General features: G+C 44.5%; 1 protein-coding gene across 1 annotated transcript; it reads left to right on the top strand.

Annotated features, from left to right (window-relative positions):
- The first annotated feature begins 447 nt into the window (after positions 1-447).
- On the top strand, positions 448-24,794 carry dgke (diacylglycerol kinase, epsilon). Its single transcript, XM_089007068.1, has 11 exons — positions 448-1,089; positions 3,209-3,368; positions 3,457-3,576; positions 7,957-8,100; positions 8,322-8,479; positions 10,892-10,940; positions 15,394-15,507; positions 15,616-15,687; positions 16,357-16,484; positions 16,593-16,704; positions 20,721-24,794. Exons 1-11 carry the CDS (start codon positions 671-673, stop codon positions 20,943-20,945), a joined length of 1,701 nt encoding a protein of 566 aa, XP_088863194.1. The 5' UTR covers positions 448-670; the 3' UTR covers positions 20,946-24,794.

The raw sequence follows: 24,794 nt of genomic DNA on the forward strand, positions 1-24,794 counted from the left end.
TGCTGCGTGTGTCTGTAAATCTCTCCTCCCCACCACGGATCTTGACCAATCACGTGCAGGTTGCTCTGCATGAGCTACGGGGGACGTTCGTGCTATGATGTGTGTCGTTGCGTCACTTCCGTCATCATTTAATGATCATAATGCATGACTGCGTTACATGTGTACCTCACGGCAGGTGCATCAAAGTATTACTTTCTGGACCTGAATTTGACACCACTGATGTCAATAATATAGACTAACCGTTGAAAAGGCTAACATGCATTCGATGTCTTTTACAGACAGATAGTGCTACTAGCAGTACGGATCTGGCAAACAGTGATTGTTAATCTCACTTATTTTGTTGCAAATATAATGCTGTATAATAACCGCCGAACGGCTTTCGATCGGCATTGCATGAGGTGACTCTCTTGCTGTCTCTACACTCTTTGTCCCAGTGACGACCACGTTCGTCAAGCGACGTCATGTGTACTTCCGCGAATTGTGGCTGTTGAAATGTTTGCGGCGAAGGGCTCCACAATTTCAGTCTCACGCCGCTACATAGCAAAATGAACGTCAACGCAAAGATCCGCGACGCCTTCATTCGACCCGGCCGTTGTTTTCAGAACACCCTGTTTTGTCCAATTTGGCCTTTTTCCGTTCCTTGGCGCCACTGACTTCCAGTCCTGCTGCCATGTCCACGGAGGAGGCGTGGTCACTGCTCGTCTGGACTTTCGCGGCCGTGATGGTACCGGTGGTCATCACGCTGTGGTGCAGCATCCAACGCTCCAAGCGGAAAACGCACATGAAGGAGTTCTTCCGCCAGAGCAGACATGGCTGGCACTACACGGATCTGTTCAGCAAGCCCACCTACTGCTGCGTGTGTTCCCAGCACATCTTGCAGGGGGCCTTCTGTGATGGCTGCGGCGTGTGCGCTGACGAGCAGTGTTTGCGCCGGGCGGATCGGGAGCTGTCGTGCAAGGAGATTATGGCACCCCCCCGGAAAGACGGGGGAATGTGCCACCGGTGGGTCAGGGGGAACGTACCCCTGGCCAGCTTCTGTGTTGTGTGCAAGCAGCAGTGTGGAACGCAGCCGAAGCTCTGTGATCTCAGGTACAGTATGTTCCAATCTGGCATGTCTGCTCAGAGGTGGGGCAGTGGGTTATTTGGAAAAATGTATATTACTTTTGTTTCATTTACGACTAAAAACTGACGTTAGTTTGAATAAATTTGATTCAAACAGACATGCAAACTTCTATTCATGCCCAAACTCAATCTGATGTTTATAAACAATAAAGCTAGTGTAGCCGTTGAGGAAAGAGCACACACACGACTGAATGTGTAGACGTTCCAACAGCTAACAAGTGGATCTAACTCAAACAGAAAATTCAGTGAAATATATGTGACATAAACGCGTCCACTCCCGTGCACCTGCTAGGTGAGATGGTCCTAGTGCGCGCCACACAGCCCCCCCAGAACACCCAGAAGGAAGTCAAGGTGAAAATTTTGCAGAGCGCTTGACCAGCATGCTACAATGACTACACAGTCCGTCGTTTGGTGGTGAAGGTGAACTCACTTGGGCAGGTGATCTGGGTGAGACCTTAGTGGGGGAACGGCACTCAACCCTGGCATGGCGCGGTGAGGCTGGAGGTTTCGGATGGCGTCCGCGACGTGGAACCTGGGCTGGCGAAATGTCCTCGCCCGAAACTAAACGAGCCGGTTTGAGCCTGTCTACTGAAATGCCCTCCCTTTGCCCACCCATATCGAGTACAAAAGTCTTTTCACCGTGTTCGATCGTTCTAAACGGACCATCGTACGGCGGCTGGAGGGGAGAGCGGTGGTCATCGTGACGCACAAAGACAAACCGGGCTGACCTAAGGGCAGACAGAATGAATATTTTGGGGACGCAGTGGTGAAATGGTGCTGGAGTCAGGGGCTCTCCTGGCAAAAGGGGGAAAGAAGGTGTACCCGAAGCTTCAGGCAGAAATTCACCAGGGATGCGGAGCGATTGGACGAGCACTAACTCTGCCGGAGCGGCGTTAAGGTCTTCTTTTGAGGCCGAACGTAACCTGAGCAGGACCCACGGAAGCCGGTCGACCCAGTTACCGTCCGATAACGCGGCCCGCAGTGCGGCCCGTAGCGCAGCCCGTAGCGCGGCTTTAAGTGACCGGTGGAAATGTTCACACATCCCGTTAGCCTGCGGGTGGTAGGCCATAGTGCAGTGTACCTGCACACCCGAGGACTGCGCCATGGCCGACCAGAGCTCGGACACAAATTGGGGGCCCCTGTCCGAAGTGATATCGGATGGCGTGCCGAGACGTGCGACCCAGGACGGCAACATCAGACAATGACTCACCGTGACAATGACTAATCAAGGCCACCTGTGCGGTCGAGATCGGCTGGACCAGAAGAGTTGCACTCGCGAGGGCTTCCTTGGCTCGTTGAAAGGACTGGGCTCGTTGCGGGGCCCACTTGACGGGGTCATTAGCCTTCTTTTTTCTCAAGGCGCCGTAGAGGGGTCTTATATGGGGGAAAAGGAATCCGGCCTCATCCGAACTTAAGAGCAACAGCATATTGTCCATGAGATCCACTGCTGTTCCGTCGCCGAGTCCGGGAAGGGAAAGAAGTCTGTCTGCTCTCTCAGAGGCCGATAACGTGAACCTTTTGATCAGCAGTTGTTTGAGCGCTGCGTATTTCTCGCTCTGTGGAGGTGCGCGTGAGAGCGGCAGCACATGACAAGTAGTCTGCTCGTTGAGAGGCGCCACGACCATGTAATATTTTGGATCATCTGTCGTGATGCCTCGTAGGTGGAAAAGCGCTTCCACATGCTGGAACCACGAAGCCGGGTCGCTGTGCCAGAACTCGGGCAACTTTGCGGCGTCGGCGGCAGCTGCGAGTTTGGGCGCCGGTCGTGGCAACATGGCCGTAGATGACATCTTCTTCTGTTGCCATGAACATTTCCAACGTCGGGGTCACCAGTGTAGCCGTTGAGGAAAGAGCACACATGACTGAATGTGGAGACGTGGTTATTCCAACGGCTTACAAGTGGATCTAACAGAAAATGCAGTAAAATATATGTGACATAAACCCGCCCCATCCCGTGCACCTGCTGGGTGAGATGCCTGGTCCTAGTGCCCGCCATATTAGCCTAGATTTGCGTAATTAAAAAGGTAAACAAAGTTGGTTCTATATATTCTTTAACATGTCTGTAAATTATTTTGGCTATTTCTAGATGTGTGTGGTGTCAGACCACAGTGCATGACGAGTGCATGGACAGTCCATTGGATGCAACCTGGTGTAACCTGGGCGAGTTCCACAACCTCATCATTCCTCCTCATTATCTTTACCAAGTCAACAAGCTCCACCGTAGAAACGCTGATGAGTACAAAAAGGTGAATGTGGTGTCAGCACATGCAGCAGCAATATACATCTCTCACATGATACTCCAAAAAGTTGTTGTTTTTTTTTGTTCGTTTGTAGCTTGGGATGGACTGTGGGGGTGGCTGGACTCCTATTTTGGTTTTGGCGAACACGCGTAGTGGAAACAACATGGGTGAGGCTTTGCTCGGAGAGTTTCGCATCCTCCTCAATCCCGTTCAGGTCAGTCAGCAGATAAATCATTCAATGCAAAAGATCTTTGTGTCATGTTTTTTTCAGAATCCAGGAATTAGATCCCAAGTGTATGTCTTGATGTATTTTTTCCCCTCACTGGAGGATAGTTCTGAAAAAGGCTGATGCTGAATGAGCCAATCGCACTCTTCTTTAGAGCTGCACAATTAGGGCCAACAATTTTTTTTTGTTAATTTTTTTATAACCACAATCATTATTCACAAGTTGAGAAAATGACTCTTTTTTTAATTCATTTTCATTTGCATTTATTTTAGTGTCAGACCTAAAAGACCCAAACATTTGCTGAGTGTAAGTGCAGACGAGTACTGTATTTTCCACATTATAAGGCACTTTGGGGTGTGAGGTGCACCTTCAATGAATAACTTATTTCAAAACTATTTTCATACATAGGGCGCACTGCAATCTAAGGCACATAAAACCGAAGCTACAATAGGGTCTGCAATTGATTTATGCATGCAATATATGGAGCTACATTAAAAGGTATACTATACAATACAATACAATGTTGTTTATATGGAGCCTTCAGAACCGCTGCTGTAACAAAGCGCTTTATAGAACGTTTAAAATGACATCCAAGAAATCAGAATATTGATCCACATATAAGGTGCATTGTCACCAAATGGTGAGTATAGTTTTTGCTTTTTTGAATGTTGCTGTGCCGATGACCATTTTGTGTTTGGGAGCCTTTTAACTGAGCAAGTTGCTTGTTCTGTAGCCACAAAGGAACATAAGTCTTCTTGTGCCGGTCCCAAGCCCGGATAAATACAGAGGGTTGTGTCAGGAAGGGCATCCGACGTAAAAGCTTGGCCAAAACAAACATACTTAAAATCCTCCACCTTCTTTATCTCTTCCCCCTGTAGCATCACTCTTGCACTTGGATCCCTCGCATTCACACACATATATTCCGTCTTGCTGCGACTGATATTCATTCCTCTCCTTTCCAGAGCATATCTCCACATCTCTAGTTTCTCCGCCACTTGTTCCCTGTTCTCGCTACAGATCACAATGTCATCTGCAAACATGGTCCAATGAGATTCTTGTCTAACATCGTCTGTCTGCCTGTCCATCACCATAGCAAACAAGAAGGGGCTCAGAGCTGACCCCTGGTGGAGTCCCACCTCCACCTTGAATTCCTCAGTCATACCGACAGCGCACCTCACAACTGTCTTACAGTCATTAGAGTAAATGATGATTAATGATAATATAATTTAGCCAATAATGTAACTTGTATAAATGCACCTGATGCATGCTGCGCTTGCTTGTTAATTAGGCATCTTCACAAATACTTATCCATGCTTCATACCCAGGTGGGTTTCTACCCTCTGGTTGAGAAGGTGCTTCATTAAATAGTCAGCAGAGCTTGCATTGTTAATATAAATGTTGTCGATGATTAGGTTACAGTTTTTCATGGCAGCCAAAATCGCCATAACGTGTAAAATCCAATAAATTGTGCACCCCAACTGTCCATACAGTTTATGTGACCGGCTAGCCTTCCACTTTCTCCCAGAACTTTGTGCTGACCATACTTACATTCCTTCATTCATTCATTTTATGCATCCATCCATCCATCCATTTTCCGTACCGCTTATTCCTCATTAGGGTCGCAGGGGGTGCTGGAGCCTATTTCAGCTGACTTTGGACACCCTGAATTGGTTGCCAGCCAATCGCAGGGCACACAAAGACGTACAACAGTCACTCTCACACCCACACCTAGCCTGCCATGTATGTTTTTGGAGTGTGGGAGGAAACCGGAGGACCCAGAGAAAACCCACGCGGGCCCGGGGAGAACATGCAAACTCCACACAGGGAGGCCGGAGCGGGACACAAACCGCCAACCTCGGCACTGTGAAGCCGGCGTGCTAACCACTCGACTACCGGGCTGCCCTTCATTTATTTTATATTGCACTTAATTCTCACTAAGGTCACAGGGGTGCTGGAGCCTATCACAGCCATCATCGGGCAATAGGCGGGGGGCGCGCTGAACCGGTTGCCAGCCAATCGCAGGGCACACAGAAAACAAACAACCAATTGTGCTCAATTGAACCCCCGTACTCTGCACTGTGAGGTCAACGTGCTAACTGCTGGATCGCAGTGCCTCCTGACTATACATGAGTATTTGCAATTGAAAATATTGGACATGGGCGACGGGCCAGTTTAATTCCAGCTCTAGCCTTCCTGTGTGGAGTTTATATGTTCTCTCTGGGCCCTACGTCTGTTTTCTCTGGGTCATTCCAAAAACACCTGGGATAGGTTCCAGCATCACCTGCGACCCGAGCAAGGATTAATACATTTTGCCTAATAATGAATATTGGACATGTTTAATATTTCTGATTTTCAGAATCAGAAAGCCTTTAATCGTCCCACAAGAGGGAAATTTGCAGTCCACAGCAGCAATTTGAAAGGAGGATAGGAGTGGGGTGGGGGGGTAAGAAGATAAAAACAAGAAATTCTAAGCATAATAAACAATGTCATAAGGCTGAGGTGTATACTGTAACTGTGCAAAAATGTTTCATTAAAAACTGTACATAGTCCAAGTATTTTTTTAATGTATGTAGCTGTATTGCATCAACATAAGGTGCTATTTACAATACAAGAGTCCAGTTTTTTTTTCTGCGGGGTGTGGAAAAAAAGTGATTTTCATGACAACAAAGGTTTAGTTACGGCGGGATATTGATTTCCAAAACAATTCCATTCGCCACGACCCAATTAGATTCACTTTGATGTTCGATTCAGGATTCCCCTGCCCCTGTACCAATTTTACTAGGAAGAGATTCTTAGGAAACGCCATGCTGCAAAAAAAGAAGTGTGTTGCATTAGTAAACATGAATATTCATCACACAATAAAAATATCAATTTATCCATAATCCCAATCGCTTATCCTCACAAGGGTCACAAGTGTGTTGAAGCATATCCAAACTACCTTGAGGCAGGATGTGGAACACCCTGAACTAGTTGCCTGCCAATCACGGGGCACACAGACAAACAGTAAACATTCACAGTCACAACCACATCTATTGTCAATGTAGAATATTCAATGTTCATGTCATGCCCGTTTTTGGAATGTGGGAGGAAATCGAATGACCCTAAGAAACTCATGCAGGCATGAAGACAACTTGGAAACTCGATACAGGGAGGCCGGAGCCCAGATTCAAACCCTCGACCTCTACTGTGAGGCAGGCGTGCTCCAGTGGACGGCCCTTAATCAAAATACAGTAAAGTCTCGTTATATCGATATCGGATATATCGATAGTCCCGGTTATATCGATACTATTTCTATGCACGCACTGAGAAAATTACATGCAAACAGGGTCGGATATATCGATAGTCCCGGTTATATCGATATTTTTTCGGACTCCCTTGAATATCGATATAACGAGACTTTACTGTAGTACACAATAATTTCAACCCGTCAGATAATGCAGTCAGATAAGCGGCGGATGGATGGAATTTCAGCCACACGGCAGGCTGTGTAAATAAATAATAATACATTTCGTTTATAAGCGCCTTCCCAAACCTCTCAAGGACACTTTACAGTCACAGGATATTTTTTCTGCGGGTGAACAACGGCAGCCACACACGCAGTGGCAAAATACACAGTAAATGTCTTGATTCACATTGCTGCTGCCTTTGTGTTGTTCAACACCCCAAAATCTCCAAATAAATTCCTTCAAGCTGGTTGGCGCTGATTTCAGTGCTTCTGCCATGTGTTTTTAATTGGCTTCTCTTGCATAGCGACGTGATCTTGAAGAAGTCACACGAATTTATGGGAAAAAGATTTATTGAAAGGATTGATTTATGCTGATATGTGAACAAAGTGACTTGGCCAGCGAGGTTGTGATTATAGTTGGATTGGATTGGATTGGATTGGATATGCCTTTATTAGTCTCACAGTGGAGAAATTTACATTTCACAGCAGCAAAGTGATGAAAGGAATGAAAGTAGAAAAACGAAATACATGAGCTGCTGGAAAGGCAGCCACTCTCGCGGCGCCGTCTTGAAGTCAAAAGAACAAAAAAAATATATATATAAATATATATAAATATATTATAGTTCTAAGTATTTGTGTCACTGACCAAATGGAGGATTGTACAGAATCAATCTTGCATAGGTATGTGTGTGTGTGTGTGTGTGTGTGTGTGTGTGTGTGTGTGTGTGTGTGTGTGTGTGTGTGTTTGCCTTTCTTCTGCAAACACAATTATGTAGCCAGGCTCACCCAGTGTCATCTTGAGAGTCAAATTTAAATATCGAACCTGCCACGGATGAGGTGGTGTACAGGGAGTGTGCTCTCTGTATATACACATGTGACAAATGGACACACTGTATTGAAGGGGTCTGTTCTTCCTTTCTCAGGTTTTTGACCTGTCTCAGCTTGCCCCTGCCAAGGCCCTTCAGCTCTGCACCCTGCTCCCCCCAGGCTGTGTCAGGGTGCTGGTGTGCGGGGGTGATGGCACAGTGGGATGGGTGCTCGATGCCATTGACAGTATGAAGCTGAAGGTGACAGAGATAGCGCATGTTGTTCATTGTTAGCATCGTTTTTAGCAAGGTCCTGATCTCAAAATGCAATGCAATGTAATACAGTACTTGTCCTTCTTTTCAGTCTACTGAAATTTCCCCCCTTTCGGGGCATTCAAGTCTAATATTAATGGGGAGCCATTTTTTTCCTCCCATACCTCCCTTGGTGGTGCTTAGCTGAATATTTGCTATCACTTCACCAGGGTCAAGACCAGTATGTTCCAAGAGTGACCATTCTCCCTCTTGGAACAGGAAATGACCTTTCCAACACTTTGGGCTGGGGTGCAGGCTATGCTGGGGAGATCCCCGTGGAACAGGTTCTTCGCAATATCCTGGATGCGGGGGTGGTCAAAATGGACAGGTGGGTCTTTAATAACTTATTGTCAGCAGATACATTGTCAAGTCATGCTATTGTTACATGTTGCAGAACTGTCATCCTCTGTAGTTTACAACTCTGACGAAATGTGATGACTTAAAATTTTCAATTCCTTAAAAGTCAGCTACTTGGGCTTTGATCGGTCGTAAGCATAAAAATGCCATGACGTTTTTCATGTTCAATCAGGATCCAGACGCCCAATTAAGTAAAACTGATATACAGCTGCAGAACAAATTGACACAGCTCCTCTTTTTCTTCGGTTTAGTATTTTTTGTGTAAAAGCCAAGTCCAGCTAAAGGTATGTTTGTTTTTACCATTATATATAAAAAACATGAGTGGTGAATTGACAAACGGATCCATCACATTTTCCAAATATTTACTTGATAATGTCCAAAGTCACCTCATCATATCTTTCATGTATAATATTTGTTAGTGTTACATTGACATGACTTCAAGCCCTGGATTACTGTAGTCTTAAAACACAGAATGATAGAGAATTGAGATGTTCAATAGCTGAAGTTGAACCACTTCCTGCTCCCTCTTCATCTCTCAAAGGTACACAATTGAACGCTACTGCCAACTACTGGCCAAAAGTTGCACCCCGAACAAGAGAAAAAACAATTTAAACAGAACTCAAAAAATAAAAAAAAAGTGAAAGTGCAACACGGAACCTATGATGAAAGCTGGTTTATTTCCAAAACAGTGGAACGGCTGGGGAAAAATGTCAGGTGTGATGTGTGATAGAAGAGTTTCAGCTAGGATGAAAGGAAAGGTGTATACAATGATGGTGAGACCAGCCATGATGTTTGGCCTGGAGACACTGCTACTGAAGAAAAGACAGGACGCATAGCTGGAGGTAGCAGAGCTGAAGATGTTGAGGTTTTCTTTGGGAGTGACCAGGTTGGATAGGATCGGGAATGAGTATATCAGAGGGACAACTCATATTAAGAGGCTTTGGAGAGAAGGTCAGAGAGGCCAGACTGAAATAGTTTGGACATGTCCAGAGGGGAGTGAGTGACTATATCGGGAGAAGGATGCTGAATCTTGAACTGCCAGACAGGAGACCGAAGAGGAGGTTTATGGATGTTGTCAAAGATGACATGAAGGTAGCTGGTGTGAGAGGAGCACAAAAGCGGGTTAGATGGAGGACACTGATTCACTGTGGCGGCCCCTGAAGGGAAAAGAAGAAGTGATTAAGGACTCCTGTCGCGAATGCTTTGCTCTTTTTAACCATGGTAAAAGCATACTGAATAATGAGAAATTATAACAACAGTATCGGAAATCTTCTTTTCTATGGGGATTTATACAATAATTGGATTGGATTGGATTGGATATGCCTTTATTAGTCTCACAGTGGAGAAATTTACATTTCACAGCAGCAAAGTGATGAAAGGAATGAAAGTAGAAAAACAAAATACATGAGCTGCTGGAAAGGCAGCCACTCTCGCGGCGCCGTCTTGAAGTCAAAATAACCCCAAAAAAAAAACTAAATAACAAATAATATGACAGCATAGAGACAATATGACAAAACAAAGACACAGAGAGACATTCATTCTTCAGGACTTGCTGTACCCTCTTTGTGATGACATGAAGCAGTTCTAGATGAAAGAGGAGAGGATCAAAGCGTCTTTCCACCAGTGGATCAGGGACATCATGGTGGAATGTGCACGTCGACTACAAGCTAAATGTTGAAAGCAAACACGCAGCTGTAGCATCCATTGGCGAAAATAGATTATCTCACATCCCCTGTTCCACATAAATCTGCTTCAATTCCAAGCCGCAACAATTCCACATACGCATCGGCGCTCTGCGCTGACGCTCCTTTCTTCTTATCGCGGGTTCCTCAAGCTATGCATCCACCCAGCCGCAGACTGTCCAACAGCACTGACCTTTCCGCTAAACAAAGCGGGGCTGTGAAGATGCTGCCCATTACAGGCGCAAAAAAGCACAATGGCCCCTTTGGTGTCCAGCGATGGCAGTCGAATGGCTCCGACATTCCTCCCATTCAAAAACAGTACTGGCATATTCATGCTGCCGAAAAGGCGCAACCGCTCAGCACAGTCTCCTCCTTGATGAATGTCGTGGTCAAAAATGCTGAAAAACAATCTGTATCCGTTCCACACGATGCACAACAACACAAAGTGACAAAAGAGAAAACAAAACAAGACAAAAACGACCAAAAAAAGCATGAGAGCACTTGCTGAGGCTGCCTACTCGGGCGCCATCTTGGACTTCTATGTCCAATCCCACATAATCCCACATAATCCTAATACTAAACAAGAAATCCACTGAAACTATGGCAAGAACCTCGCATTCTAAACAATAAATCTTAGTTCCGCTACAGTTGGGCATTGTTCTTAACTTTACATGGTGACTGAACTACATCATCCTTTTCAGATGGAAAGTGCAAGTGTCTTCTAAAGGCCTCTCTATTCGAAAACCAAAGGTAAGTGGGAAATTCATTGAAATCAGTGCCTGTGTGTGTGTGTGTGTGTGTGTGTGTGTGTGTGTGTGTGTGTGTGTGTGTGTGTGTGTGTGTGTGTGTGTGTGTGTGTGCGTGCGTGCGTGCGTGCGTGCGTGTGTTGCATTCTCCACTCCGGTGTGCGTTCCTTGTTTGAAATAAACATTTTAGATGTATACCATTCGTAAACCATTGTCGCTGTCATGATGCCAAAAGAAATGTTGAATAATTTTGTGTGTTCTGGATTTTGGATGGGAGAAAGGTGCGCATTTCTCCCCATCCAAAACAGTAGAGTTAGGCGACCACGAATTGATTGAGACTGATTGAGAAGGTGATTGCAACCACCTGGGAATGGCCAATTGCCGCTGGGATCTGATTGGCCAGAAGCTCAGGTGAAGCACCTTTAAAACTAGACTGAGCCAGTCTCTTGGAGGAGGAACAAGAGGGACAAAGGACAACCTGGAGAGCAGTGTTACCTGGGGTCTGCCGAAAACTGATATCAACTTCAAATAAAGAAAACTCACAATACCCTTCCTGCATCTGGCTGAGTGAACTTTTATCAACTTTCCACCTGCTTGCTGTCTCGCCGCACGACAATTGGTGGCAGTGGTGGGATCGTTTCACCCTGCATGAAGAAGGTGGGATCGTTACGCCTTGCTGAAGTGGAAAGGATAAGAGGAAGCCGAGAGGAAGAAGGTGGGACGAGTAAGAAGTTGTGTAGCATGGGCCAACCAAACTGGACGGAAGAGTTCTGAAGGGGATCAAGGAAACCAGAAGCTTGAGTTGCCCCAAGAAGATGCCGTTCTTCTTTTCCATGAGGCGTCTGACAGTTGCCAAGCCAAGGATGGAACTGAGCAGGGTGAGATGGAACCAGTGGTGAAGCCTAAGACTCAGACGAGAGGTGATGTTGATCGAACAGATCTAGAGATCAGATGCATCCAACAAGTAAGAATGGACATTTGACAGTCGATCTAGTCAACATTATCCTCCTCTGGGACCGCAGCCCAGGGCGCTGACTCTCGAACATCCAGGCCAACGAACCTTCCTCCCGCACAAGAAACTCCCAAGTTGGGTTACCTAACATGCCCAACCTCCACAGTTTCATCATCTAAGACAAGCTGCAATTCCCATGGTTTCTGAACCCAGAATTCCAGAAAGAAACAGAAGATGCAGAACGTCAGGAGCTGGAAGAGGATCTCCAGCGAGAATAACGGCAAGAATTTATCAGGGAGAGATTGGCACCCTGGACAGAAGGTGTTAATATTGTTGCATATGGGATCAAGTAAGCTACTGGCAAAGTGGCAGGGCCCATACGCTGTGACTAGGAGAATAGGACCTGTCACATATGACATTCTCTGCCCTGACAACAAATGTTATTGCTGATTATTTGACAAGAATGTCTGAACTCTGAGGAGAGGGTGTGAATGATGTCATGATGCCAAAAGAAATGTTGAATAATTTTGTGTGTTCTGGATTTTGGATGGGAGAAAGGTGCGCATTTCTCCCCATCCAAAACAGTAGAGTTGGGCGACCACTAATTGATTGAGACTGATTGAGAAGGTGATTGCAACCACCTGGGAATGGCCAATTGCCGCTGGGATCTGATTGGCCAGAAGCTCAGGTGAAGCACCTTTAAAACTAGACTGAGCCAGTCTCTTGGAGGAGGAACAAGAGGGACAAAGGACAACCTGGAGAGCGGTGTTACCTGGGGTCTGCCGAAAACTGATATCAACTTCAAATAAAGAAAACTCACAATACCCTTCCTGCATCTGGCTGAGTGAACTTTTATGAACTTTCCACCTGCTTGCTGTCTCGCCGCACGACAATCGCATACATCAAGTCAGCTCCCCACTAATGTACCCAATGGAAAATAGCCTCCGCTGTGACAAGAAATATTAAAATGAGATCTTTCTCGTCGGTCTTTTTCACCCTGCAAATGTATCAACTTTGTGTTCAATAAATAAATACCGATTACACAGAGAGTGAAAGGACAACCGACCAATGTTCCCTCTAAGCTGCGCGCGTGCGCAATCGCGCACAGCTTGCACATAGCGCACAAGAACATCTATGCAGCGCACATTTTGCAATGTAACTCAATGAGTGACAGGTGTCCATCCAGTAATGCCGAACAATTTACGTACGTGACACAGCCAATCGGAGCAGAACGGTGCGAATGTGCCCTGCCCATATGCGCCGTGATACTGGCGTGAAACTGTTGTGTAGCCCCACCGTACTCATTAGTGATGGGAATTCCGGCTCTTTTCTGAGAGCCGGTTCTTTAGGCTCGGCTCACTAAAAAGATCCGGCTCTTTTGGCTACCAAATGGCTCCTCAGTTAGTAACCGGCTCTCTTTGTTCACTTCAGAGATCCGGCTTTAAGAACCGGCTCGCTCGCGAACGACACATCACTAGTACACATCTGATGTTGCTCACCGTGGTCCTCAGTGTGCTCAGGGAGCTTGCGTGTCTGCTCAGACACATGAAAAATTAGAGGGACCATTGCAACCGACATCACTTTTTTGTTTCCTAACTGACATCAGAAAAACGTTTTATAGCATCTAAAATACCCAAAACACGCAGTATGATATTTTTATTCAAATGAAAAACACCAATAAAAATGACTTAAAGTGTCCAAAATCTGCAAAAAATTGAGCTGCGAATTGGGCATTTTCAGAAAGTCCCGCCCCGAGTTCGTGACGTCACGCCAAGACGTCTTGCATTGCTTGTGAATCAAAACAATGGCTTCAGATTCGGAGAATATGCTTTCTTGTTACACATCCAGTTATGAATATGATTCAAATAGTTCTGAAAAGGAAAGCATACGTTTGCAATCGATTAAACAATTTATTCCGTGCCATTTTGAGGCAACATTGGGGGGAAATGTATCACCCAAAAAGTGGCAGAAAATGGCGTCCAAGCTCCTGTGAGGAATTAATCAGCCCGTTTACACAGGCTGATAAATTCCTTCCATGGAGCTTGGTCGCCCTCTTCTGGCGACTTTTTGGTGCAACAAGAGGTTTTCAGACCAAACAAGTACAGCAAAATACATTGGCGTGATGGAAGGACTGCTACAATGTGTCTTTTTTTTGGTCAGGGGCGTTCCTTCAGTGATGTCTCGTACAGATTCGTCACCAACTCAAAAACAAGATTTCCTGAATATTCAGCACGAGTCTTAACGTAAAATATAGCTATATGCGGTGGAATCTTTGTAAAATACGCTCATTAGGAATCATTTGAAGCCATTTTACAAATTATGGACACAACTTGTCCGGAGACGTTGGTTGTCCTTTAAGTGTACTTGTGACTAAACTCAGAGTAGCAGATGTGATCATTCTTTTAGTTTTAATATTTTTGTTTGCTGCCGACCTCTGAGATTTTTGTCGTGAAAACTGAAATCCTTGGCGGAACTAAGCTCTTTTTCCAACTGGTTACCCACCGTCAGTCCATCATTTCAAACCGAACCAACATTGTTAGTGTAAGTCGGTCACTCAGTCATCGTTATATTGGCTGAGCTTGGGTCTTCCCTGAATTCTTGAAAGGCAAATGTATTTTAAGGGCACTGTTTAATGCAAATGGATCCTAATTCAATATACACTTCTGGAAAAATGAATGTGGTTAAATTACCTTTATTTGTAATTCATATTCGTTCGTGTAAAGACATTACAAACTTTATTTGAAACATTGAAACAATGGGCTGCCCAGTGATCCAGTGCTTTGCGCGTCGACTTCACGCTTTGTTCCAAAGAAGCTACGGATTGTATACGGTGCATTATACTTCCTGCTTGGATCATACCGTTGTTTGAACATGCTGAGACAAATGTTCAAATGTTTCCGTGGTTGTAGTTGTAAAAAGAGATCATTATTTCTGTTCCTGTTGTGGCTCATCACAACATGAGTCTGGCGCAGAATCCCAACTCATTTTTCTTGCGCAAGTACTCCTACAGTCTACTTTGGCCAAAACTAAAAGATTACATTTTTTGTTGTTGCTGTCAAAGTCTTATTCTTATTCTTTAAAGTCAAAACAGTGACACAACTTTGATATTTCATCAGCGCAAAATCAAGTTGCAAGCAAGACTGTGACCGTCACATCTTTCAAAACTGCCGTTGGACTAGCATAACATGGTTTCACTGGAAATGTGCACATTTTCTGTGCAGCTTTTGTAAAGGCAAAAAGGGCTCCCGCATAATTGCATACATTCATGTGGGATTGACAAATTATGCTATACATTTTTTTTAATACTGCATATATAGGAGTGGCAATGTTTCGCTCAAGTGGCTGCTGAGGATTCAAAAGATTGTTACTGGGTCAGTCCTAAAGCACATTATTTAGTAAAACTCAACTTGGCTCCTGATGTTATGTCATCAGTTTATCCAGAAGAAGCAGTGACCTCATTACAACAAACTCGAGTATGCATCTAAAAGCACTTGAACTTCCTCAGGTTCTGTCCATGAACAACTACTTCTCTGTGGGTCCCGATGCGCTGATGGCGCTCAATTTCCATACACATCGTGAAAAGACGCCCTCTTTCTTTTCCAGTCGTATCATCAACAAGGTCAGAGCACTTTCATTTGCATTCCACCAGTCATATGCAAAGCCTGGTAATATTTATTGATCACAATTTCACCACCATTGTGTCTTTTGTCTCTCTTTCACCAACCAGGCTGTGTATTTTTTGTATGGCACAAAGGACTGTTTGGTGCAGGAATGTAAAGATCTGGATAAGAGGATTGAGGTACAGCAGCTTTGCTCACAATTTTTTGCTCACAGTTGTGTTTATCGCTGTGGTTGTAGTTTTCAGTGTGGTGCTGGGAATATTTTGACTCCCACATTGGCATAACAGAGGCCAAATGTCAGAAACTCCCCTCTGTCAGGCACGGTGCAATTCTACACTATCGAACAGGTTTCTTCAGCCATCATCTGCACTTCTTTGAAGGTGTCGGACGTTTCGCTCCTCATCTGAAGAGCTTTTTCAGCTGGTAACTCTGGCCCTATATATATCCCTCATGGACAGAGGTGGCGGTGCCAGACCTCTGCTCTGATAGGTCCCTACTCTAAGTTTGGGGGAGCAGTGGACTACTTCTTTTTTCCTGTCTGATTAGCTCTAATGTTATATGCCTGGCTCTGGTGAGTTACCAGCACAACTTTAGTTCGCTGACGAAGGTCTTTGGATGAGGGGCAAAACGTCTGACACCTTCAAAGAAGTGCAGATGACGGCTGAAGAAACCTTTTCATTGATGGACCACTCCTGTATGACTGAGATCTTACACAGGCTAATTCTACACCATAAACTACAAAAATAAGGCTCAAGTCATTCATTGGTCTGGAAGACCCGAACGGCAAGTTTCTTAACATTTGCACACATTGTTTGTGAATGTGTACATTGTGTTTGTTCTCACCACAGCTTGAGCTTGATGGTGAGCGAGTTGCGTTGCCAAGCTTGGAAGGTGTTATTGTTTGTAACATTGGCTACTGGGGTGGCGGCTGCAGACTCTGGGAGGGGATGGGTGATGAGCCTTGCCCACCTACACGGTAAGACAAGCGTCAGCAAATGTCACAGCTAACCTCTCCAATTCACCTCCTGGCTCACCAGCACTCAGTTCCCTTGATAACAAGCAATGACTTCTGTCTGTGTGGCAGCTTGGACGATGGTCTGCTGGAGGTGATGGGTGTGTTTGGCTCCTTCCACTGTGCTCAGATCCAAGTCAAGCTGGCCAACCCAGTACGACTGGGGCAGGCACATACTGTCAGGGTGAGGCCACACTGCACACATTCGTGCCATTCTCCTGCTGTATTTGCAACACTTGACTCATTTAATGCCCGCCGTTTTCAATAATCACAACCCTAACGTGTCTGCAATTTCAGAATTTTGTAAACTGATTTTTCAAGATCCACTGAATATTGGGTTTAATATTTATTTTTACATTGAATCTACCAAATGAAAGAAGAACAGATTACAGCTGAAGAAACCTTTTCATCGATACCAAATGAAAGAAGGGACTTTTCTTTCACTCCCCAAAAACTCCACTCGACCCTTTTCTGTTTTGTACTCATCAGCGGTAGAATAGCTCTACGGTTCAGGAAATTCACCCGCTTTCCCCAAAATCAGGCGATGAATTTGCTTCTCGTGTGAACGATCATAGAGCAAAACAGTGACTTCAGTATTTTTCCATATCCTGGATTGATTTTTGATTGCACGAAGGGCTAATTTAACATTGAGGAACGGTTTTGCAAAAGCAACCATAACCATCGCAAAAGAATCTCTGAGTGAAATTCAAGCACTAGAGCAGGTATCGGGAACCTATGGGTCGCGAGCCATATATGGCTCTTTTGATGATTGCATCTGGCTACATATTCTCGCTTTTTCACTGTTTATTTCTTGTTTGGGCTGCAGTTGGCGGAAAGCATATTTTTGATTGGATGATACTGACCTCGGTTGGCAGAAAGCGCAATTTTGATTGGATGATACTGGCCGTTTTTTTGAAACAGGTCAGCCCCTTTGAAATAAACCCGACAAGTAAAAAAAAATGACGAGTATCGTACACTACTTCAGGTTGGAATGGACCACAGGATTCGCCTTTGTTGAGAGAAAAGGTTTTGATTCTAATTTGCAATGAAACAATACCATCGATGAAACAGTCAAATGTCAGTGGCACTTTGACAAGCCCCATGCTAACGTCAGCATCAATATACTGCGAGAGACAGCAGAAAGCAGGTGTGCAAGCTAATGAGCATTGTGCAGGCTAGCTAGAAGTAACTGCAAATGGATCCGGTAAGTTGACTTTCATTCTGATCATTTGGCTGGATTTTTTTTTTTTTTACCAATTATGAGGAACGGAAAAGCATTCATGTTAATGGTGAGTACTATCACAGTTATTTTAAATAATACATTCTGACATTTTGTTGAAAAGTGGCCGTGCGTGCGTGTGGCTCTCACTGAAAAACATTTCTAAATATTTTGCTTTTATGGCTCTCTTAGTCAAAAAGGTTCCCGACATCTGCACTGGAGTGACCCCACCAAAACACGATAGCTCATTGACCATTCGAGGCTATTCATGATATGACCTTGCCATATTTCAAAGATGGCAGTTGTACTTTTTTTAATTTCCATGCATCTATATCACACACGCTGTGTGATATAGATGAATCAGAATCAGAATCAGAATACCTTTATTCGTCCCACAATGGGGAAATTTGCAGTCCACAGCAGCAATTGAAAAAGGATGGGGGTGGGGTGAAAGGGTAGAAAACAAGATATTCGAAGCATAACAAAATAAAAATGTCAACTGTATACTGTGCAAATGTAAATGTGAACAAACTGTACATAGTGCAGAATCAAGAAATGCATTTTGATATATTGCAACAACCCATATTTACAAGTGTCCAGTTTTTTTGTTGCTTTTTTTCACATGTGATCATTGAGAATTGTGAAGCCTGACAGCAGTCGGTAGAAACGAGCGGCGGTACCTCTCCTTGCAGCGCGGGTGTAATAGTCTCTGGCTAAAGGAGCTACCCAGTGCTGTCAGGGTGGGCAGGAGGGGGTGGGAGGGGCTGTCCATCATAGCTTTTAGTTTAGCTAGCGTTCGTCTGTTGCCCACCTCCTCCAGAGAGTCCAGCGAGCAGCCCACGACAGAACTGGCCCGCTTGACAAGGCGCTCCAGTCTTTTTCTGTCCCGGGTGGTGATGCTGCCTGACCAGCAGACAATGCCATAGTGGATGGCTGATGCCACCACAGAGTCATAGAAAGTCTTTAGGAGTGACCCCTGAACTCCAAAAGACCTCAGTTTCCTGAGTAGGAAGAGGCGACTCCGTCCCTTTTTGATTAGGGCATCCGTGTTTGTTGTCCAGTCCAGTTTATTGTTGAGCGTAACACCCAGGTACTTGTAGGAGGTCACCCTCTCAATGTCCGAACCCTGGATGTTCAACGGTGCAGGTGAGGATTGTTTCCTGCAGAAATCCACTACCAGCTCTTTGGTTTTCCCGGTGTTGATCTGGAGGTGATTCTGCTGGCACCAGTCCACAAAGTCCTTTGTCAGTCCCCTGTACTCCCTATCGTCTTCCTCTGTAATGAGGCCGACAATAGCTGAGTCGTCAGACAACTTCTGAAGGTGGCAGGTTGGGGTGTTGTAGTTGAAGTCCGAGGTGTAGAGGGTGAAGAGGAATGGAGCCAGGACTGTTCCCTGCGGCGCTCCGGTGCTGCAGAGAAGCCTGTCCGACTCACAGTTCTTTACCCTCACGTACTGTGGCCTGTTTGTGAGGTAATCTGTAATCCAGGATGTGAGGTGATGGTCGACTCCGGCATGCCGCAGCTTGTCCCCCAGTAGATTTGGCTGGATGGTGTTGAAGGCACTGGAGAAATCGAAGAACGTGAGCCTCACCGTGCTCCCAGCATTCTCCAGGTGCAGCAACGCCGTATGGAGGAGGTTGATGATGGCGTCCTCCACACCGATGCTGGGCTGGTAGGCAAACTGTAGCGGGTCCAGTGATGAGCTTGCCAGCGGTCGCAGGTGGGCGAGGACGAGTCTCTCCAGCGTCTTCATCAGGTGAGACGTCAGCGCCACCGGTCTGTAGCTGTTGAACTCCTTTGGGTTGGCGATCTTGGGCACTGGGACCAGGCATGACGTTTTCCACAGCTGTGGAACTCTGCCCAGCTTCAGGCTCAGGTTGAACAAGTGCTGGACAATGTCACACAGCTGGTCGGAGCAGGTCTTGAGTCGGGAACTGATGTCATCCGGACCTGCTGCCTTCCTCACCTGCATCCTCCTCAGTTGGTTCCTCACCTGCGCAGTTGTGACAGACAGGCAGGAACCAGGAGGCAGAGTGGCGCGGCTGAGGGTGTGGCAACGGTTGGGAGGGCAGTTGTTGGTTGTGGAAAGCTGGTCAATGTCACTGGGCTTTTGTGGCCTGAGATGTTTTTCAGGCCCTTCCAGACACCAGCGACATTCCTGGCTTGCAGCTGCTCCTCCATTTTCATCCTGTAGACCTTCTTCCCCTCTCTGATCCTCCTCCTCAGTTGGATCTGCACAGCCTTCAGTTCCTCTCTGTTGCCCGACACAAAAGCCCTTTTCTTTTCCTTCAGGAGGACTTTTATGTCGGGATTAATCCATGGTTTGTTGTTGGCAAAACACAGCACAGTCCTGGTGGGTACGGTGTTTTGTTCACAAAAGTTTATGTAGTCTGTCATGGTGTTGGTGAGTGAGTCAATGTCCTCCCCATGAATCTCAGTAAAGAGCTCCCATCTGGTTGAGTCAAAACAGTCCCGCAGAGCTTCTTCAGCTTCTGTGGACCATCTTCTGATCGTGCGGGTCACAGCTGGTTGCCTCTGGACAAGGGGTTTGTACACAGGCTGGAGATGAACCATATTGTGGTCTGTTCTTCCGAGAGGGGGGAGGGTTTGTATGCGTTCTTGGCGTTTGAAGAAAATAGGTCCAATATGTTGTTGTCTCTGGTGGCACAAGTTACATACTGTGTGAATGTCTCTCTTGAAACATATGCCTCAGATTGTCTAACTAAAAGACTGGTGACTGGCTCCTGGTTGCAATAAGAGGAAAACAACACATCCCTTAATTCAAGCAGTTGGCAAACAGAGGGAATTCTCAAGAAGAGTCTCTAAGAGTCTACTCTCTCCTGATGGTCTGGCCACTGCTCAAATGCTTGCAGTATAAAAAGCAAGCAAATGTATCAGACCTTAGGTCAACTGTTTCTAATGGATGAATTCATTTGTTGTTGTAAAAGAATGAGTTAACCTGGTAACTTTTTCCTATCCAGCTGGTCCTGAAGAGCTCCACGATGCCGATGCAAGTGGACGGCGAGCCGTGGGCGCAAGGCCCATGCACCATCACCATCACCCATAAGACGCAAGCTCTCATGCTGTATCACAGTTCAGAGCAGACGGACGATGATGACGAAGGCGACTCAAGCGCCTCTGAACCCGAGAGTCCCACCCCTCAGGACTCCCCCAGACCCTCCGGGGCAGCGACTGCTCGTGCTTAACTCATCCCCCATCCTGCAGATGTTTCAATTACAGTTATACCTCGGCTTACGAACGCTTTAGCTAACGAACCTTTCGCTTTACGAACGATAAATTCGCGAGAATATAATCTTGGCATACAAACTCTTTTTCAGGAAACACACGTGGCGCCACAATGAGTGATGTGTCGTTCGCAAACGAGACAGTTCTTGGAGTTCCTGAAATGGCAGCTGGCTTTTTTTCCCCTCTATTCCCCGCTCCCTGTCTTCGGTTAAAGCCGCATGTGATTGGTCAAGATCCATGGTAGAGAAGGGAGGGGACACACGCAACGGGGGAGGGGTTACAGAAACAGAAACACACATACACGAAAGGGAGACGACAGAGCTTGAAAAAAAAAACCTAAAGTAAAAAAAAAACAACTAAAGTGAAATGGTGAGAAAATGGATAGAAAACACAGTGAAATTTGGACTTATTTCAACTTTATTGACAGTTCAAAGGCAAAGTGTAGCCTGCAAGGTTAAAATAACCCATAAATCAGGCTCCACAAATAACCCGCACAGGCCAACTGTGCAATTTCAAGAGAACGTACAAGCAAGGGAACCAGCTATTAATGAGGTTTCTAGTGTGTATGCCTGCATCTGTTGCTGTTGCAATATCAAAACTTCTAAGATGTACAACCCAGAGCTCCTTGAGACACTTTATGCAAAAAGCTATCCATTCCATCAAGCCACCGACCATCACAAAGGTAAATAAAACGACTTTATTATACAATACAGTTTATTTAATTGCAATACCATAGCACATTTATTATACATAAAATAAGGTATATTGTGTGTAGTTTTAAGGCGTATTTAGTTGAAAATTATGTGTTACGGAGACCTGGGAATGGATTATTCTCATTTCAATGATTTCCTATGGGTAATTTTTGGAATACACATTTATCGCCTTACACACACTTTCTGGGAACCAATTAAGTTCGCAAGCCAAGGTATCACTGTACTCTCATCACTTGTAATATGTATGTGCTTCATCGGTTCTCTCCATTTATAATTATCAATTGAAATGGAAACCCCCTCCCCTTAAAAAAAGAAACATACAAACAAAAACTATTTAATTAACAAAATTGGAAATGATGAAACCAAGGCTGAAGCATTGAAACGTTCAAACAAATTATATCTTAAGATCCAAAAACAAACATGCTTCAACATTTTCAGTTGCATGGACAAAATTATGTTTTGTGGGGACCTGGAAACGGATTATTCTCATTTTTAATGGTTTCTTATGGGAAATAAATGTTCGGCAGACGAACTCGTCGCCTTACCCACACTTTCTGGAAACCAATTAAGTTTGTGAGCTGAGGTATCACTGTATTGTAACTCCAGTACACTGCAAGCTAGTTAAGAATAAGCAGCTAGCTCGAGCATGTAATTTGACACTACCAATTCCAAGGAATATGCGCGCTGACATGGCCACTTGAGAGAGGGGGGTGCTGTCCTCGATGGCCAGGCAGCCTTCTTGCCAGTGGTGGAGGAATTTCACCTCCACTCAATTCAGGGTCTCCCGTATTTCCTTTTATGAATGTAAAAGTGTTGTGAAGTGGAATGTAACACACGTCACTTTTCACCACTAAGATGTGAATATAAAAGTGGTTGAAATCACTTTATCGTCCAAAGTAGTCAGTGAAGGTCTGACGCCCAAGCTAATGGTGTCACATCAGTGACACTTGACTAAAATAGATTTGGATGTCATTTTTGTGTTGAATCCCCCCAAAAAATCCAAAATGGAAATAACAAATGATCAACAGATTAAATATACAGTAAAGTCTCGTTATATCGATATTCAAGGGAGTCCGAAAAAATATCGATATAACCGGGACTATCGATATATCCGACCCTGTTTGCATGTAATTTTCTCCGTGCGTGCATAGAAATAGTATCGATATAACCGGGACTATCGATATATCCGATATCGATATAACGAGACTTTACTGTACTTAAAATGTTTGTTTATTTTATTTTTAAGACTGTGAAGTCAGGTGAGGGTGCATGTCAAAGATTGCTTTCACACATGCACTTTCTAATATGGCATCCTTATTGCTAACTAAATGTTGATTTATGTTCTTTGATTCGAGACTTGTTGCCATTTTACATCTCTGTGTATTGGAGAGCTCTAACGTGGCAACAGGAAACACCTAAAAAGTTGTTTGGATTATTTGCGTTGTTTATGTGGCCCATTTTACACAACAATCACTGCCGGCAAAATGGCCAAATGGAGAAAAAGTAATAACTTTAATTTTGATCCAGTAGCGTCTTTCCCAAGGACTCTTGGTTTATGTTCCTAGCTGTATTAAAGTCAACATTTGCTTCATATTAGTGACATATTTAATTGAGATGTTTTATTTTCCTGTCACTTCGGGTATATTTTAAATAATAGCCTCCAGTATATTTTAAATAATAGCCGCCAGCCTCCATCGTCAATCAACGCCGCTTTCATTATTGTGCACCTTGTTTGCTTTTAAAACTTTCTTGATATGATTTTTTTGCTGTTGCTGAATGCCAATTTGTGTAAGAACCACCTAGTTTGACTTAGGCCTCTGTTTACTCGTATTTGTTCCGTCGCACTGATTTTTTTTTTTACAAGTTTTGTGTTTGTGGCAGGTTTTTAGCCATGTTTTTGTCTTCACCCCACAACCTAAGAATCTCAAGCAAACAAGAAAAAAAGTTGATGGAAATGTGGACTTCTCGGGTTTCAACGACACAGCGTCAAACGACAACATTGGGCACTTGAGTTTAGTTCACAGTCTGAAGCGCCACAATGAAAACACAAAAATGCTTGCGACACTGACTCATAGCTGCTTGCCTGGTAGGGGTATTTTTTTATTTGATGAAGAGCCCCTGACTATGAATGTGATTGGACTGATTATTCAGAATCTCCCTACTCGACCGTGTGCTTTCCAATTTTGAAGCAAAGTTTGTCTAAAATATTTTTAGACAAAATGTATGGTTGTCATATTGTTTATCAAATTTGATTCGCTTGAGCTCATACAGATTTTTTTTTTTGTTATTCAAATTTTAACCATGATGTTTTACATATAGACGCCTAAAGTATTAACAGATGTTTCTTTTGTCGATAAAATTGTGTCTGATTCTGTTTGCGTTTGAAACTGACCTGCAGATAGGAAAAAAGCAAGTTTTGCCTCTGTTTACAAAACAACTAAAAATGCAAGTGTCGGGACAGCTTTGGTTGTGAATGGATATTTTTAATTTCAGAACAGTCAGAATGCTCTGTGAAGGTGTTATTTTGGATGTTGTTGTCAGACTGGCTTGAATGTAAATTAGGCGATGTTTATTGATTTGGATTATTTTCCATATTTTCATATTAAAGTTGGATTGTTGTCACCTGCTGTGCGATGGGAAATGAAAAATATGAGGTTCATTTGAATAGAATGGGGCATAGCAGTTTTCAAATTGAGATTTTGTGACATTGTCATCTTCAAGAAATCTGTTCTGCAACGTTTCAGAATGTCAGACAGTTTATGATTAAGTGCATAAACTATCTTTTATCAGTAAAGAATGTCACGGTTGATCTGTTTGGGAACAACAGGTGGCTCTCTACAGCTCCTATAGAGGCACACCTGTTGGTCATCATGTCATTTGTAGGTTTTCTGTTAAAAGGAATCCCAGCTTGACCACTCTGTCAGGTCACAGTTGCTGTTTCTATCTCTGTTTCACTGGTTTGTTGTGTTTAGCCCGCCATATGTTTTGCCTATGCCATGGGTTTTGTTGTCACTTTGAATTCTTGTCGTTTTCAGGTATTTGCTTAAGTTGAATTTAGTTTTCTCAGTGTTTGATTAAATCATTTTGTCAAGCTCA

The sequence above is a fragment of the Hippocampus bargibanti genome, linkage group LG10, assembly GCF_051943395.1.
Source record: "Hippocampus bargibanti isolate YZ-2025 linkage group LG10, ASM5194339v1, whole genome shotgun sequence".
NCBI classification, from domain to species: Eukaryota; Metazoa; Chordata; class Actinopteri; order Syngnathiformes; family Syngnathidae; genus Hippocampus; species Hippocampus bargibanti.

Excerpts from the sequence above, each read along its gene's own strand:
- dgke (XM_089007068.1), top strand. The coding sequence starts at position 671 with ATGTCCACGGAGGAGGCGTGGTCACTGCTCGTCTGGACTTTCGCGGCC. Across the intron at positions 3,577-7,956 it reads TCCTCCTCAATCCCGTTCAG|GTTTTTGACCTGTCTCAGCT; the intron begins GTCAGTCAGCAG and ends TTCCTTTCTCAG. Across the intron at positions 8,480-10,891 it reads GGGGTGGTCAAAATGGACAG|ATGGAAAGTGCAAGTGTCTT; the intron begins GTGGGTCTTTAA and ends CATCCTTTTCAG.